The sequence below is a fragment of the Lissotriton vulgaris genome, chromosome 9, assembly GCF_964263255.1.
Source record: "Lissotriton vulgaris chromosome 9, aLisVul1.2, whole genome shotgun sequence".
NCBI classification, from domain to species: domain Eukaryota; kingdom Metazoa; phylum Chordata; class Amphibia; order Caudata; family Salamandridae; genus Lissotriton; species Lissotriton vulgaris.
The window spans coordinates 488,883,305-488,901,434 of record NC_141697.1 but is presented as its reverse complement, the minus strand read 5'-3'; the positions used below and the strand labels follow the sequence as shown (position 1 = coordinate 488,901,434).

General features: G+C 44.5%; 1 protein-coding gene across 1 annotated transcript in view; it reads left to right on the top strand.

Annotated features, from left to right (window-relative positions):
• PRKCH (protein kinase C eta) overlaps positions 1 to 18,130 on the top strand; it is a 773,184-nt gene that overhangs the window by 592,592 nt on the left and 162,462 nt on the right. The window contains exon 10 of the mRNA XM_086937948.1: positions 985 to 1,139. Within this exon, the coding sequence (XP_086794074.1) occupies positions 985 to 1,139 (155 nt within the window). The remainder of the gene's footprint in view (positions 1 to 984; positions 1,140 to 18,130) is intronic.

Genomic DNA, 18,130 nt, shown 5'->3' with positions numbered 1-18,130 from the left:
CTGGATAGCATTCCAACTCCTCATGTTTAACCCACTTTGCCATTCTACACAGAAGGCTGCATTATGCAAATCACCACCAACCACACTACTCATAGGAACAGTGCATCCCAATGCATTTAGACTATTTTTAAGCCTTGTTTTCATCATCCTTTTGTGTTTACAGTTATAGAAGAACCCGATAAAGAGACATGTGATATTGGAAATAAGCAATCAAAAGATATCACCCTAAGAAAGGCATCAACCTTGCATTTTGATCCTTCAACGACGATTCTCCCAATGAAATGCCTGAGCTCTATGAATATAAATCTTGCCCGGAAAGGCAAGGATGTTTTGGCTTCACATGCAAACCCCTTCTGCCTCGATAAACATTGCTGCTTTTTGGTTACCTAGTAACAGAAGAAAGTGCAAAAAAATCTGATTTTATGACATTTGCAGTCTGGCTGCTGCTTCCAGCATCTTGACGATTGAGAGGGAAGGCTCTTTCGAATGTATCTTTACAGTCATAGCAGCCAAGACAGTGCTTAAACGGAACTTGCGAGTAGCCCATGAGGACTCAAATATACTGACCATAAAAAGGGAGAGAGAGAGAGAGAGAGAGAGAGTTCATTTTTTTAAACAAAAATATGTATGGCAACGTTCAGTTGAGATAGATGTAAATGCGTTTGTGCATTCATGCGTAATCATGGTCAACAATCAATCAGTATCTAAATGAATACCTATATTTATGTGAACAACCACATCTAAATATTGAAAATAATCTAGCTGGGTGTAAATTTACATAGGTTGTAAGTAAATATGAGTGTTTGCATACATAATCATAGACTTCCTTTAAGCCCTATACATGATCAAATGTCTTCCTTTTTTATAGTATCCACCGTTTCACGTGCTATAAAGGCATATACACCTTTTTGCGCTAGAAAGTAGTTTTGTAAACCACAAATTTATTCCCGCAAATGATCTACATTAATTTCTCTATCTTTTAAGGATCGCCTCTTCTTTGTCATGGAGTTTGTGAACGGTGGCGACCTCATGTTCCATATTCAGAAATCCCGGCGATTTGATGAAGCTCGAGCGCGGTTTTATTGCGCAGAAATCACCTTAGCCCTCATGTTTCTTCATGATAAGGGAATCATCTACAGGTAAGATTTTTAAATGTAGCATTTATCTAGTGTTGCAAAGCAAGGTTGTGGACTCAAAAGCATGATCATTTTAGGGGTCATTGCTATTGTTCAGTTACCTGTTTACTGGCCCTATTGGGAATTACAAGGTCTGCGGAACAATTGCGGTGTAGAATGAGGAATTAAGCACAGGGATCAGCCTGTTAATTTTTAACCTCGGTAGTTAACAGGACTCCTAGTACCATTCTCACCAGGGGTGCGGAATCAGCCCACTCTCCGTACCAGGACACTCGTAATGAGGAGCTCACAGTAACGACAAATACCTCAACAGCGGCAATTACATTTAGCTATGTTATGCTGCAGTCATGCGGATGTCATTAAAGGAACTCACGTCACAATCTGGCAAGGAACTATGGCAAGGAACTATGCACTCCATTCCGAGTTGGGCACAAACGTTGTTTGAGTGAAAATGTTTTGTGCTCCAGATTTTAGCTGTGTACCTTGAAGAGAATTATGCGTGCAGAACTGTGCAAGAGGTACTGTGTGCTAAATTGAGTGGAATATCATTTGTGTATGTTATTGCCCACTGTTTACTACAAAAGATGCCGGATGCATGCACATTTGGTACTTGTACTGGGGGAGAGGGCTTGGGGGGGTCATCTGTTATAACCACCCAAAATGGAATTCAACTCAGCCATTTGTCAGAATGGTAAAGTTACAATTTTAGCGTGCTCTGCTTAGGAGAAAAGTCTCAAATGCTGGTGGGCCCTTTAAGGGCCGCCCTTATATCTCAATATTGCATATTCATGCAGCATTTTGTCTCTTTGTGCTGGCGCTGAATACCATCTGAAGAAGGAACATAGATCATAGCAGACATGTTCATGTATTAAGGTGCCGTTTCATAAGTGGACGGATTGCATTGCTGTAAATTGATTCGCAGCCAGGTCGACAAAAATAGATTCACTTAAAGTACAAATTCAAAGTTAAGCCAGAAAGAATCAATAAGGTGAACCTGAGCTTGGCTACATAATATGCGACTATCAGGCACATGCATCAACCATATTTGTAAGCGCAAACGGTACGATTCGCAAATATCGGCCGTTTATTTATTTATTTATTTATTTATTTATTGACATTTGTAGAGCGCGGCGAATACCCGTGGGCGTCTCGGCGCTAGTTAAGGGATGGATCAGCAACTGGGTAAAGAAGATATACAAGGCTATTGGTCAAATAACCACGTCTTTAGCTGTTTGCGGAATGTGAACAGGGAGGGACTTGCTCGGATATGTGCAGGAAGGGTGTTCCAGAGTCTAGGGGCGGCAACCAGGAAACGCCTGTCGCCCCAGGTGACTGTTCTAGTGCAAGGCACAGCCAAGAAGTTCTGAATAGAGGAACGAAGAGATCGGGTTGGGACATGATGGAGAAGATTCTGTTTGAGAAAGTGGGGACCTTGATTATTGAGTGACTTGTAAACAATACACAGCGATTTGAATTTGATACGGCTGCGTATCGGGAGCCAATGGAGATCCCTAATGATGTTTGTAACTGGTGCGAACTTGGGGATCCCAGCCAGCATTCATCCAGTTTGCGCCCACAAAATTGGCTTCTGCTATAGCATTTAAGGAATTGCAACTTGCGAATCCTTAAATGCAATGCATGATGGAATCGCAAATTGCTATTTTGTTAATAGGGGCGCAAATTATCATCAATTTGTACTTGAAGGTAATTTGCAAAAACTTGCATTTTTCAAAGTTGGAGGTTACAAACACACATGTGTGTGCACAGATCAATTTCAGGGTGCAACAGGGTGTCCTTTTGACACCCTTGCACCCTTGAAATTGCATGTGCAAATTGCGCATGCAATCTCCCATTCATTCTTATGGACCTGTTGGCCCATAGGAATGAATGGGTAGGCATTCCTTAATTGTGACTAGCAATTTGCGAGTCTCAATTAAGGAATGTTTGGGAATCGCAAATTTTATAGCGATTCCTAGATGCATAGGCTTTTGCAATTCCTTAATTGCAATTCCTTAATAATCACAATTAAGGAATCGCAAAAGCCAATATTGATGCATGTACCTGTATGTCATGTAAACCATGTTTGGATGCGTAGACATCTGTAGAGGAGAAAGGAAAAGTGGAAAGCAGAAGGAACAAAAAATAAAGGTGCAGAATAACAGGTGTACAGTTCCATTTTAAGCAGAACACTGTTTTTGTTTTGAAGAATTATGTTATACCTTTACTCTTCCTGCTACACCTACCACTGTACACCATAAATGATGGACAGGAAAAGTATGGGCTAGAAAAAAAACTAACAGGGAACAAATAGGAGTGATAGACAACAATAAATCTGTAGACAAAAAAGGTAACAGCAATTACAAAAGTCATTGACAGTAAAGGGTAAAGGGCAAGCAGAAAGTACTGGGCAAGATGAATGCATGGGCAATCAAAAAAGAAAAAATAAATTGGATAAAACATCACTTGACAAGAAAAGGCAATGTGCCGTAGAAATGCACTGGAAAGGAAAAGCAGTGGACGAGAAAAAACTAATGCCAAACAAGACTGGCAATAGGAAGGAAAAGAGTTATGTGCAAGAACAAAGTAAATGAAAAATCACTGTTCTTCTATGATAAGTGCGAAGAAGGTGCAAATGGGCGTTTGTACCTAAATCAGAATTGCTAGTTTGTATAAAGGTTGCCCTGACCCTGCTGTTGTTCTTTGCTCACATTTTGCCACAGTATATATCTAGCAAAACTTATTTAGGGAACAAACACGTTCGTTTTTGCAACACAGAGAAGGGCAAAATCATGCCAATTACCATTATAGGAAGTAAAATCACACTATGGGAAAAAGGAACACTGCGTTATTGGTATTTCCCCGAGAGATTTTTCAGCAACCATATCAGTATTTTTTTTTACCTCTGTGGACAAAAAAAGTCCTGCACAAGAAAAATGTACTGGGCAAGTAAAGGGGGCAGGCAAGGTATGCAAATAACAAACGAGGATTCGTAAAGAATAGGTCAAAATGATATATTCTTCCAGAGTGAATAACCTTTCATTATATAATTGTACAGACATTAGTGGTCCTTTAGACCATACAAATACGGTGAACTTTTGAGTTGGCCGTTTCAAAGTATGAACTCTACTTTTCCTGGAGGGCTGTAGATTTGGGGACTGCTTTCAGGGTTGGATGTGCTGCTGTGATCCCTCTCTAAGACTAGCTTTCGTCTGATTGAAACCACAGCCTCCTGCCAGTGCACTTTTAGGTCTGCCCTAGGGACAGCTGAAGCTTTCTTGCTTGTGTTACAAAACAAATCATACATGTAAAAAGCTTACATAAAGGGATTTTGGTTCAGATCTCTTCATCTAGTGGTCTGTTCAAATGGCATTCACACTTTGTTTCTGCACACCAAAGCACAGAGGATGGGGTAAGTGGATCACCCACTCAGCCATTGGCTCTTTACCCTTTGAGTGATGGCCCTTTGCCTGATCACATGCGCATATCCACATAAAAAGCGAGGTGACTCAAATGAGGGGAGCGCACAACAGAAGTACGCTTTCGGGACCGCTTATACCATTCGAGTGGACTTAATATGGTCCCTTTCCTATGGACTGACCTCGTGTTTCAATACTTGAATAAACGCGCCTGAATATTCGACCTCAATAGAGTTTGCTTAGACCGCGATGTATGAGACAAAAAGGGAAGATTCTAGAGGCAAATTATACTTTTAAGAGAACGACTGGCTTTGAACATTTAATATATAAATTTAGTTGAAATAAGCCTTAAGGAAGCCCAGGAGGCCTTTACTCGCGTCGGCTGCCGTTTGTGTAGGGAATAAAAAACAGTGATAATGGAATAGTTTCTTCGGATGTGGATTATTTTTTGTGGACTGTGTGTTCAGATAGCACATATAAGATTGGACTAAATAATTGGGACTCTTTGCAGAAATTGTTGGATTGATCAAGGAACAGAATAATTACATTTTGGTGTGCTTTGGTGCTTCATGAGATACAATTGTATTTAGTTACTACATTTGTAGATCTAATAGTGTAATACTCAAGGTGAGTGAGTATTTGGCACCATGGGAGCACCCAATTCATAATGGAATGACATTGATTTGATGTGGTATCTACTACTAATGAACGTATGTTGATGTGTAGGTCGAAATAGCATATCCACCAATTGTTTATGTGACTCACTATGTTAATTTGACAATGCTTTCTCTTTAAATTCTTTCCCCTTTTTAATTATTTTCATCCTCCTGAAGTAGATAAACTATGTCTTGGGTTTACAGTTTGAGCTCTTGTTCCAATAACAATCATATTTTCCTTTGATGTGCGTTAAACAAAAAACCCAAACTAAAAAGAGTTTCAATGCCTGTTTTCAGTACGCTGCCTTCTAGGAACAAGCATGCTGTTGTGTTGCAATTAAATGCAACGTATAATTATTTTCTTTTAATTGAACTTTGTATTTGTTCTTTTATGAATAAAAATTATGAATGAATGAAGCGTTTCGATGTTATTCTTTTTCTGGGTGAGCTTCAAGTGTATGGTTAGAAGAGTGTTAAATATGATTTGGCATACGTGGGCAAAATTGATACATAAATTGTGGTTTTCAGGCAGTGTAGTGCTTCAATAGCACATAAGCATTAGTGTTGCGGAGGGCGCCAGAAAAGTTGCAGCAGCACATGCAGAACTTGCTATTTTTTGTGTTAAGCTACTTATAGGTAGGCCATTAGCCAGTGCAAATCTATGTAATTTGCCCCAGAGCCTTTAAAATACACCAGAATACTTCCTTCAAATAATTCCTCATATTTCAGAGCTCACATCCTGCAAAATTCCAATTTGCATTTGCAAAGCTAAAGTGAGCTGTTTGAGTTTTCAAGAAGAGGTGGTATCAAAAACCGCAGCCACTTTAAGTCATCCGAGGGAGTGGAGAAGTCTAGTAACTCCTATGATGGTTACCTCAGCGACTAATCTGAGGGAAGTTCCTTTCCAATGACTTTGAACAGTTGATCCGTCGTATGGTTGGATGGTTCATACTAGGGACCTTTGCAAAGTCGGTGCTTCCTAAGCACAGGAATGTGTGTTCTACATAAGCACTTGGAGCAATGGAGAGGATTAACAAATGTGTCAGACAATGGAACACAGGGAGTAGCTCATACGTCACTCTGAGTATGCAGGTGTTTCCACAAACGTTGAGCATTTTATTCTCACAATATTTCATTTTGTATCACCGAAAATCACAAGGACATTTAAGAAACAGGACGGTGAAGCAGGAAGGTGTCAGCATTGTAAGGATTTCAGCAGAAAACTTCAAAAAGGGATCAAGTGTTTAGATATAGCTTTACACTCTCAAGAATAGGGCAAGCAGAGAGGTCTGTGCCTCTCAAAGTCCAAAAGGGATCTGCTCTAACCTCTAACAGTGTATACATTAATTGAAACACACAGGTACATTCTCATGATTCGATCCTTACTCCACCCTTCCAGGAACTAATAGAATTGCACTTCACGTGCACAGAGGCAACATCTCCATACACGGTGAATAGAAACATTCGCCAGCTGATTATTTTTTCACATCTCTGCCAAGATTTTCTTTTCAGGCCTCACTAAGTCTAATACACAGAACTCCATTCTCGATCTAATGAAGCGTTGAAACTGCATCTGCAGGAGAGAGCACATGCAAGGCAACCAAATGCATTTCAAAGTCCGGCCTAGCTAAATTAGCATGGTTAAACACTAACGTGTCCACATCCAAAACATGACTACATGTGCACTTACAACTTCAGAATAAATGCTATATAAATGTAACTTAAGTAAATGATGCAGTGCTCTTTCACAAAAATTCAACATAACCTGAGATATAATAGTAAATGTGTATGAGAACCACATTTCTTCATGGTTAGACTAAACATTAATGTGCACATGTTTATGACAGTACAACACATACATTTACAACGCATGCACTTACAATGCAGTTTTTACAACGCAACATCCACTACAACACATACCATTACATCGCATGACACTACATCGCATTTTTAAAAACTTCCTTTGCAACGCATTTCATTGCATCGCATACTACCTTTACAACACATACCATTACAACACATACCATTACATTGCATTTAAGGTAAGTATTAGATAGTATAGGGGTAAAAATGACTATTATACCTCCAGGTGGTGCAACAGTAGGGTACGTGTTGGATAGTGTAGGGGTTAAAATTACTATTCTAACTCCAGGGGGTGCAACAGTAGGGTAAATGTTGGATAGTGTAGGGGTACTAAGCGTTGTAATAGTATGCGTTGTAATGGTATGCGTTGTAATGCCTGCGTTGTAATGCCTGCGTTGTAGTGACATGCAATATAGTGTCATGCGTTGTAATGGTATGCATTGTAATGCCTGCGTTGTAGTGACATGCGTTGTAAAGGATGTTGCGATGTAATGACTGCGTCGTAAGTGTAGTGTGATGTAATGACTGCGTTGTAAAGGTTTTTTCCCGTTTATAAATCTCTAGTTTCTACAGTGAATGCAATTCAGTAATACATTTAAATACTTCACTTCTCATTATTAAAGTACACTTAGCACACAGTATATGGTGCCAAGTGCACGTACATAGGTGGCGTGGCTTGGAGAGTGCTCCAGACCGCTCCATCATCCGCTCAGCCATCCACCTGTATCGCTTCCAAGAACTGCCATCCGCTACCTGGCGATACCCTCTAGACCTGTTCCAGACATCCTGATGAACTGTGTTGTCGCTGGAGGGTCGGAAAAACTGAACCTTTGAAACTGAGCCGAATACCCTCACAAGATGGCGATGGGGCCTGCGGATTAACTCCTCGAGACCCGGCTTGTAGCGGTGGATGCGGATGACTGCCCCTGCCGCCGGGATTGATGTAGCTTCCCATGGCGCTGTGAATCGCCAAGCTTGGCCCCCCAGAGGCGTATCGGGAGCAGGAGCGGGGCTGCAGCCGCTGTGGAAGGGAACCGGACCTGCCGTGGCTACCCTGCATAGTGGAGCCAGAAAGCTGCGGAAGCTGTGCTTGGCCCCATCGGCATCCAGGCCTGAGTACGTCGGCCTACAGCGATGAAGTTGGGAGGTGGCCTGACCTGCGGTGACCGAGCCCCTGGGACCTACTCTATTGACGTGGCCAGCTTCCGACTCCCAGGGCAGTGCACACCGCATCCGCGATGGGGAAATGCCTGGACCTGTTGAGCTGATCCAGACGTGGACTGCTCTGCCGCCGACTCCCTGCCCTCACTATTTCATGGGACTGCACTGCTAAGGGCGTACTGGTGTGCTAGCCCGAGCTCGGCGACGAGGCTGCTCCCAATGGCCTGAGGCATCTGCCTGACCCTGCCTGGGCCCTGATGCGTGTTGGGGCTGGTGGCTGGAGGGAGCGTGCACTAGTGTCTGCTGTAGGTGATCATGCTGGACAAGTGATGGTGACGATCTGTGGGACCAGATGAATAAGTCTTCCCATCGATCAACCTGTAAGATTTCGGGAGATCCGTGGCTTCCCCTCACGGCACAGCTGGACCTCTCTGGTCAGCTATGAGACCTCCCCGAAGGCACCCCCTGAACCCCCTCGACCCCAGACAGCCAAAGAAATGACCCTAAGAACCCCTCTTGCACTGTGCCTTTTCACCCCGGCGTTGGGCTCTGGAAAAAGTGGCAGAAGGCGGTCATTGTGGCCTGGAAACACAGATAGCCTGCCAAAGCCTTCCCAAGAGGCAACTGCCCACAATTGCCTGACTTCTACATCGGAATCCTACTGACTGTGCACTGCAGTTGTGCCATCCCAGTGGAGACCAGGGTGGTCGGAACGGGCATGTGCCTCAAAGTCTCCATACCTTGGACTAATTTGTAATCCACCGCTCTGGCATGTAAATAGTACCCTGGGGTGCACACACCTAATGCATCCGCGACAGAGAATCCACGAAGATCACTGATGCTAGACACAGCGAAGGGAGCCCTACGTGGACTTGTCTTGCACTCTCACTTCGCCTGGAGCGGATCAGAGAGGCACGCTCCTTCCACTGAGGCATGTTGGGTGGCTCACCCCTCCCCACCAACACGGGGAAAGACCGAGACCCCAAACCGCCCTTCACACAAACCAAAATGGACCAGTACACAACTAATGATCCTGGGGGGCACCTGGACGCGCAGAAAAACCATCCTCAGTGACAACGGAGCTCAACACGATCCTACAGGCAATCAATGCCTCTCCGACCTCGGTTGATAATAAAATTGATAAAGTCTGGGTGGATATGGCTCTCCTTTGGCAAGACTTCCGCAACGCAACAGCAGGGATTGCAGAGACGGAATCTCACATCTCCGCAGTCGAAGATGATGTCAGTCAACTGAAGGAGCAAGTCACACGTTTGCAATCCATCACCAAAGAGTTGCACAAAAGAGCGGAAGATGCTGAAAATCGATTGAGGCTCAACAATTATTGCCTGGGTGGGATTTCTGGAGTGCTCTGAACATGGCCCTGTGAGTAGTTTCATAGATCAGTGGCTGCAGTCATGGGTGCCTGAGGACTCTCTTTACATGTGGATTGAGGTTCAGGTCTCCCACTGCTCTCTTGCTCCAAGACCCCCGCCATGAGCGCCGCGCACACCCATCATTGCCAGGATCCTTAATTTCAAAGATAGAGACCTATCCTCAGTGAGTCACACAGCCAGAAATCTCTTTCGTATCAAGGTCAATCAATACTGATCTTCCCGGACTACACGCAAGAAGTCCAAGCCCAAAGACGATCTATCACTGAAGTGAAACTGAAATTGCATGCCCTGGTTCTCCAGTATCGACTACTCTTCCTGGCACGCCTCCGAGTGGTGTTCCAGAACAAATCCCTTTTCTCTGATTCCCCAGAGGGGGTCTGGACTTGGTGACGGAAGAATGTCCACTTAGAGTGAATGCCTCAACCTCACGCAATGGATCCCGGGATGGGGACACCTTAGGGCAATCGCTCAGGCTAAGGGATAGATGCACTCGCTCCCGCAAAGGACAAGGAGCATGTCAGGTCCGATCGGATTCACCTGTGAGCCCCAGCCAACACCATAGCATTCCGTCCCCGAAAAGGTACTCCCGCTCCCTTCAAAGATCAGATTCCATGGCCAGTTCGGAACCCAATGATGCCTCTTCCAAAGATTTATAGCTGGACACGGCTGAGTTGGATCTCTCTCGAAGCCCAGCACTCTTGGGGTGAGTGCCTGTGCTACCTAAAGGCCACTCAGAGACGCTCTGCAGTAGATGCCTTTGAAGACAATGACTTTCGCCATAATATATTGTTTTCTTTCATAATGCAGTAATAAATATCCTTAGGTAGGATGGGTCCTCCATCCAAACCCATACCCAAGCGTTCTAGTTCACTTGGGGTGACAGATGCTTCAGTTCCTGAAGTATAGGGTGGGGGTTAAGGGGAGGGACTGTTGTCCCATATTTCAGTTCTTATGTTCTGTTCCTCACACCAGCACCTACCCCAGCACAAGGCCCGGAAGGGCACTTACGATCCCACATTCTTCTCACAAAGTAGGTACCTCCACACCCGCTCTTGCCGCACAGACCTCATCTGTACCAATATCTACCATGTCAAGCTCATATAATGGCAGGGACTCTCCGCGTTCTGTCATGAAATGTTAATGGAATATTAGACAAGGTCAAACGAACAGCGGTCCTCCGCTATGCTCAGTGCCAAGCTGCAGACATATTTTTACTTCAGGAAACACATCTAGTGGGCACCATCTGCCCCTTTTTAGCATGCTATGGCTACGATAGAGCCTGGCACTCTGAGTTCACCCAAGGCTCACGGGGCATAGAAATGCTCATGCGCCGCAATCTTCCCTTTACCTCGACAACGGTCACTAATCACCCCCAAGGATGCTTCATTGCCCTTAGCGGATCCGTGGGAGGAGTTTCCCTCAACCTGCGCTCTGTATACTCCCCTCCATCAATGCTCACCTCAACCCTAAAATGCACCACAGATCTTATTGCTTCACTGCCCCATGGCTGACGATCATTGACAGAGATTTCAATGGAGTTATGTGCCCAAACCTTGACACCACAAGCTTACAACCTAACACGAGGTGGGCTCATGCACGAATTCTCACCAAATGGGCAAGCACACTTGTGGTATGTGACACCTGGAGAATTTGACACCCCCAGACCAGGCAAAACACTCACACATCAGCTGCTCATCACAAGCACATGCGCATCAACCATATTTTTATGCCTGCGCTAGACTGTCAGAAAGTTAGACATGCCTCTATCCTTCCTAGGGGCATATCTGACCACTCGCCTATCCTCTTAAGGGTGGGGGACCACCCGGACACACTTTGTCCTATATAGGGGCTCAATGCATGGTTCCACCAAGATAAAAACCTTTAAAAAACTGTGGTGACAGAACTCCAACAATACTTTCTCTCTAATCACGACTTGGTTTCCTCCCCAAATACTCTGTGGGAAGCAGGTAAAGCCACTATCCGGGGTTTCGCCAAAGGCCAACTCAAACTCAAGAGTTCATCTCAAGATGCTCGGATCACTCAATTGGAGGGCCAAGCGACCCTCCTTGAAGGCCAGACAGCCGCCCAACAAGATCACGCATGTGGGAGACAACTCATGCTCTTGCGAGAAGAAATCAATCATATCTCCATGAAGACCACTAAAACACTTTCAAGATTCTCTGTAGCCAGAGTGTACAGGTGAGGAGATAATAACGAGAAACTCCTGCATCATTTGGCCACATATCCAATGGCCAACCATATCATCCCGGAGATCAGAGATCCAGAAGTCACCACACATAATCTACCCTTGGCGATAGCCCAGACCTTCGCCGCCTACTATTCCAAACTCTATTCAAGGCAGCAACCCAAGCTTTCTCTCTCCACCTTGATCGGCCAATCGCACCTCAACTCCCTTGCTTAACTCAAACTGAGGCCCTGTACCTAGACCGCCCCATTACCCAGAAAGAAATCGACGAGGCCATAGCATGCTCTGCTCCAGGTATAACCCTGGGTCCCAAGGTTTCCCTCAAGAATACTACGCCGCCTTTCGGGAGACTCTGGTTCCACACTTGTTGGACACCTATGCTGAAGCGGCCGAGAGGGGCTCCTTTCTACTGGAGACAGACGCCGCCACTATTGTGGTAATCCCCAAAACACAACCTCCCTCAGTACACTGCACTGATTTTTGGTCAATTTCCCTCATAAACATGAAGGTCAAAATCCTTGCCTCGATTCTGGCTCACCGTCTGAAACCTTACCTCTCCAAATTGGTTCACTCCAACCAATGTGGCTTTATGCCATCCTGGGGTACTAGACATTGCCTTAGACGCCTCCACGTTGCCTTGGCGCACTGCCCAAAAATAACCCCCTACTTAGCGCTTCTTCATCTTGACTTTGAAAAGGCGCTTGATTCGGTAGACTAGCGATACCTAGAAGATGTTCTGGCTTAGGCTGGCCTGGTTCAGCACTTCCGCAATCTGGTAAAGGTACTCTACTCCCCACAGCACGCACAAGTCCTAGTCAATGGAGCTCTCTCAGAATCCTTCTGTATTGAAACGGGTACAAGACAAGGCTGTCCCCTTTCGCCACTCCTCTTTGCCCTGGTAATGGAGCCCTTGGCATGCCTCATGCAATCTGCCAATCGTATTCAAGGATGGAGATGGCCAAACTCCGTGGAGGACAGAATCGCGCTATATGCTATTGGCCGAACCGTCCCAATCTGGCCCGCTGCCTTCGGGCTCTGCACCTCTTTGGGCAGGTCTCCGGTCTGAAGCTAAACTCCAGTAAATCTGTCCTGGTCCCCTTCCACCTGTCCAGAGACTGTTTCAACTGGTAGTCCACGATACCCATCAGAAGGCAAACCTTTAAATATTTGGGAATCTGGGTGGCCCTACTACCTGATCTCACCTGGTCTCTCAATGTTACCCCACTGATGCAGAAGGTCCGGACAGACCTCCACAAATGGCAATCGCTTCCGCTTAATCCCCTGGGCAGAATAGCCCTCTTTAAAATGATGATACTCTCCAAGGTCCTCTACATGATCCAAAAAACCCCATTTCAATTCCCACGGTCCCGGTATAAGGAGCTTCAGAGTCTGACCACAAAATTTCTATGAGGTGGACTGAGACCCTGCCTGGCCTTAACTCAGTGCTGGGTTCCACCCTTCGATGGAGGAATGGGCATGACCAATCTATATTTATACTATCTGGTGACACGCCTACTCTCACTTCATGACTGGTTCAATGGTGACTGATCAGATCCGGCATTTAGGCTGGAACTGGGTGACCTGGGTTTACCAGGATCCATGCGATGATGTATGGAGGACCTATCCCCAAGACAATGCCAACTGTGATGCGAGCGGTTCTCCTGGCCTGGCGCGCCTCCCTATGACACACCCAATGGACAAATAAACAGACTCAATATACACCACTTAGGTTGGGAAAGTGGCTTCGAGAGGTCAGTGGCCTCAGGGGATTCCGGCCAAGGGACCTTGTTGGTATCTCACAGCTTTGGGATGTCTGGGCAGGTGACCATATGTGCACCTTTCAAGACTTACAAACCTGCTTTCCCTACATCCCTCTTTTCTCTACACCCGCTATTCCCTACATCCCTCTTTTCTCCAATTCTATAGGTACCTGCAGCTACACCACACCTTTTACATCCACATGCCTCAGGGCACATCCCTACTAGAATACAGTCCTCCTGAGGTGCAAATTATGACAGTCAACCTGGGGTGAAGGGGTGTCTCTTGTATCTATCGCTCTCTCTCCAACAACACACCTAGCACTTTACCCGGACTGATAAACTTATGGGAGCAATGGGTGGGGACCCTTGAAGAGGAAGACTGTAGAGACGCCTTAATGGCATCCAAGACAGTCACCATCTCCGCTCGGCTCCGCCTGGTTCAAATATACTACTTGCGTGCTGCCTACCTAACACCCAAGTACCTCTTTACCGCTCATATGAGGGCGAATGCCTCTTGCGCGCGTTGCAGTAACAATCAGGCCGACTTCTTCCACATGGTATGGGCCTGCCCTATCATTGCATGCTATTGGGACTCCATTGAGAAAGAGCTCACGGAGGTCCTGAGCTGGGAAGTGCCAAATAACCATTTAAGTACATTCATAGGAATCACAATGGGCTTATTGGTTTCCTGAGCTGAAAAACGATTTCTTACTACTGCCACAATGGTGACTAAATGTGACATTGCGGCTAGCTGGATAAATCCGCTACCCCAGATCATAACGAAATGGTGCAGAAGTGTGGACTGGTGCTCTGCACGGGAGAAACCGTTGTTCGAAGCCAGAGGGTGTCTGGATAAATACCGGAAGTTTTGGGGAAATGGGTAGGGCAGAAAGACTGTACATGTCTTCCTTTGACTTGTGTTAACTATACGGAGGTCTATGGGTCCGTGTGCTGCTCATCTTTCTCCTTAACATATGTTTAATGGAATTGTCACATAAAAGCTGTGGTATACTGTATTCGATCATATGCTGGTCTTTGTTTAAAAAAACAATAAAATTGTTTATTAACAAAAAGTGTGCGTGCATACTGCATTCCTGTGATGTGTGATGTGTGAGGATGGAGCTAAAATCATGCCACTCCAGGCCCATTGCATTGAGGGGCAAACTTACTGCCATTTTCCATCGGTTTGTGTCACAGAAGTGCCGCAAACTGCTGTAAAATGTTTATTTTGCATTTACTTTCCAACACAAAGTGTTTTTTTAATTAAAAGGTTGCCTGAAAGTTGAATTACTTTGCATCAAAGGGGTGTACTGCAGGTGCTACATAGGTGTTACCAAGCAAACCCCCATGTGTTTTGGAGCAAAATGCTATCTAATAATAATAATAGACAGGGGTGTGTAACAAAAAAGAAAGCCTCTTTGAGGCAGGCTTAAAAAGATGGAATTATTTAATTTTTTCAAAAAATTCTGTCTTTCCATGTGCACTGCACTGTACCGCATACATCCAAGATGGGAACAGCTATCAGGTTTGTCTAGACATAATATTTTGTACTGGAAGGGTACCCTATCAGGACAGTACCAAAAAGAGGAGGGTTAAATCTAACTGTCAAACTAAACTTCCTGACACAAGAGAAGACATAGAGTGCCGATGCCCCTTCTCTATAAGGAATTCTCCCATAAAGAGGGGAGCCAAATTGAATGTTTCTTAACTCTGGGATCCTGCATTATACAGTTCCTCAGACATACTACACAAATTTTATACCTAGATTTCTTGACCCATAGGACAATGTTTAGCTTAAGGTATATTACTTGTCAGGAACAGGTGCCAGATCCACAGTAGCGAAGATGAATCCCCCAACTTCCAAAAAGCAGCACTTAAAGGAGAGCCTTGAAACTCGCTCCAAGATGCTGCTATCTAAAAGTATGGGGGAATAAAACCAAGGAGTGTCCACCACTCTCCCCATAGGATGAGGATTGAGGTCGTGTAGAATGGCAGCCAGAGAACGTAGATGCTAGAAGGAAAGAACAATAAGTTCCCTTAATTCCTATGCAAGGTTATAAAACTCTCTAAACATTGAGCTGTGATTATTGTCACCTCGCACTCACCAGTGCACGTTTTGAATAAATCTTTGAAGCGGAGGGCCTTTAAGCATCCAAGAACCTCCTGGTCAATGGCTGGAATGAGGGTAGGATAAAGGTAGAATATCCAAAGGTCTCATTGTAGAGACCTACAAACTCACCCATTCATACAGTAAACACTGTGGGGGGAAGGGTAAAATAGTCTTAACAAGAAAGTATAGGGGGCTGAGGTGTTCCGACCGGCCAGCGTAGGATATGCGTGGCGGAGCAGATACACACTCACGAAGGTGTGCCGTCCGGCCCTACGGAGGATTGTAGAGCGGAACAGCGACTCCCTTGTGGACAGGAACGGGGTCCGAGGTTTTTCGCCCGGCCCTGACAGCCACAACAGGGCAGAGCAGAGACACACTCGCCAAGGTGTGCCTTCCGGCTCCACAATAGGGGGTGTAGAGCGGAAGAGCGACTCCCTCGCAGGGGAACAACAGAAATGAAAATATAAAGCAGAAAACAACCGTGAGCCTTACTGAGACCAGAACAGAAGTCTCAGTTTGAATGACTGGTAAAGCAAGGCTGCATGTAACAAATAAAGGAGGGGGGAATGCAGCCAAGGGGGGGGAAGCTGCCACAAAATAAATACCGCTACACCACAAGAAGGAGCCCACACCAAGGGGAGTGGGGTCAGGAACCCGGGCAGCGGTAAGGACTCTCGAAGACGCCACAGCAGTGCATTGCGGGCACGCGAGTTATAGTTAGCTGAAGTAACTATAACGGGGAATTTCATTGGTTTTATATGAGTGAAATGTCCAGCTAACTATAACGTGTGTAAAACCTTGGGTTTTTTCAGTGAATTTCATAGGTTTTTCAAATGCTACTTCCTAACTATAACGTGTGTAAAACCTAGGGTTTTTTCAGTGAATTTCATAGGTTTTTCAAATGCTACTTCCTAACTATAACGTGTGTAAAACCTATGGTTTTTTCAGTGAATGTCATAGGTTTTTTTAATGCTAGTTCCTAAGTATGAAAGATATACCTCAAATAAATATCGACATACCAATCTTACGTGCACAACCGAGTGCATGCACCCACCTATTTATTTCATGAAACCTTTCCAATTTAAACCTAATGAATTTCTTCATAGACCAATGAAAGAACTTATAGTACGTTAAGACACTGAACCTAGGCTTTTTTTTTGTCATATAAACCTTTTAATTAAATGTAGCCGAATTTCTTTTTAATCGTTCGTGCGTGACTGGTTGTACACAACTTAATATTTTTTTAAAAAAATATAAAAGGTTTTATAATTTAATAATTGTATACTTAAATCGAGCTCTAAAAATATGTGAAATCCGTATGTGTTTGAATTCACTTCTTTTCACGTTTTTAAACTTCAGTGAAGAACATCGCTACTTCTAAATCACGTTTGTAACTAGATAGTGTCACCGCCTACACGTCCTGAGAAGCGCATGTAAAGTCATGTGACTTGAAAACAAGACTTCCAATTGGTTCTTAGTAGTTTCTGTTCTGAAATTTACACAAAGCACTCCACCCACTTTCCTCACAATCTTTTCTACTCTCAAGAGACAACAACGTCGAGCATCTTCCGGAAAACTTTGCTGAAATGGCTGCCCTTCCGCATTCATCTTCCGAATCTGAAGGAAATGAGCGACCACCGTTAAGAAGAAAAAAGGAATCTTTCATTTGGCAATTTTTCACTTATCCTGATGATCAAAAGAAAGTGGATGCGCCAAAAGTAACCTGCACGATATGCAATTCGGAGCTCTCAAGGAGAAATCCAAATAGCAAATATTCCTTTTCTATACATACCATGCAGCGGCATGTTAAACAAAGGCACCCTGAGCATTATGCAAAAGCATCGACAAGAGCCCTGTCCACGCTATTACCATCAGAGGTGGCCAGCACATCTTCTGGTGGACGACCTGTATCTCCATCGAGTGCTGAGATGGACTTGAGACCATATCTTGCGAAGGTGCATATGAAATGCAACGAGTGTGGAGAAATTCTTTTGTATGGAGAGCAGAGCCTCGTTCTTATTAAACTGAAAATTGAAAGTCACAAATGCCCCAAGAAAAGATAAATTTCTTCACTTCATTTTCATAGTATTACATACTGAAAAATGAAGTAGCAACTTTAAAAAATCGAAAGCATCATAACACTTGTTTCCAAAAAAAAAAAAAAAAAAAAAGTTCTTTTCAGAACTAACTCTTTCTACCAAAACGAGCTCCAAGAGCATATTATGAGATGTTTTTTCGCCGCTTTCTTTTAGTGCGCGACCGGGTGCGCGCACCCACATATCGCGTACAGGACCTGAGACTCGCATGTGAAGTCATGTGACTTGAAAACAACACTTCCAATTGGGTCTTGGTAGTTTCTATTATGGAATTTACACGCAGCACTCCACCCACTTCCATCACTTTCTTTTCTACTCTCAAGAGAGAACAA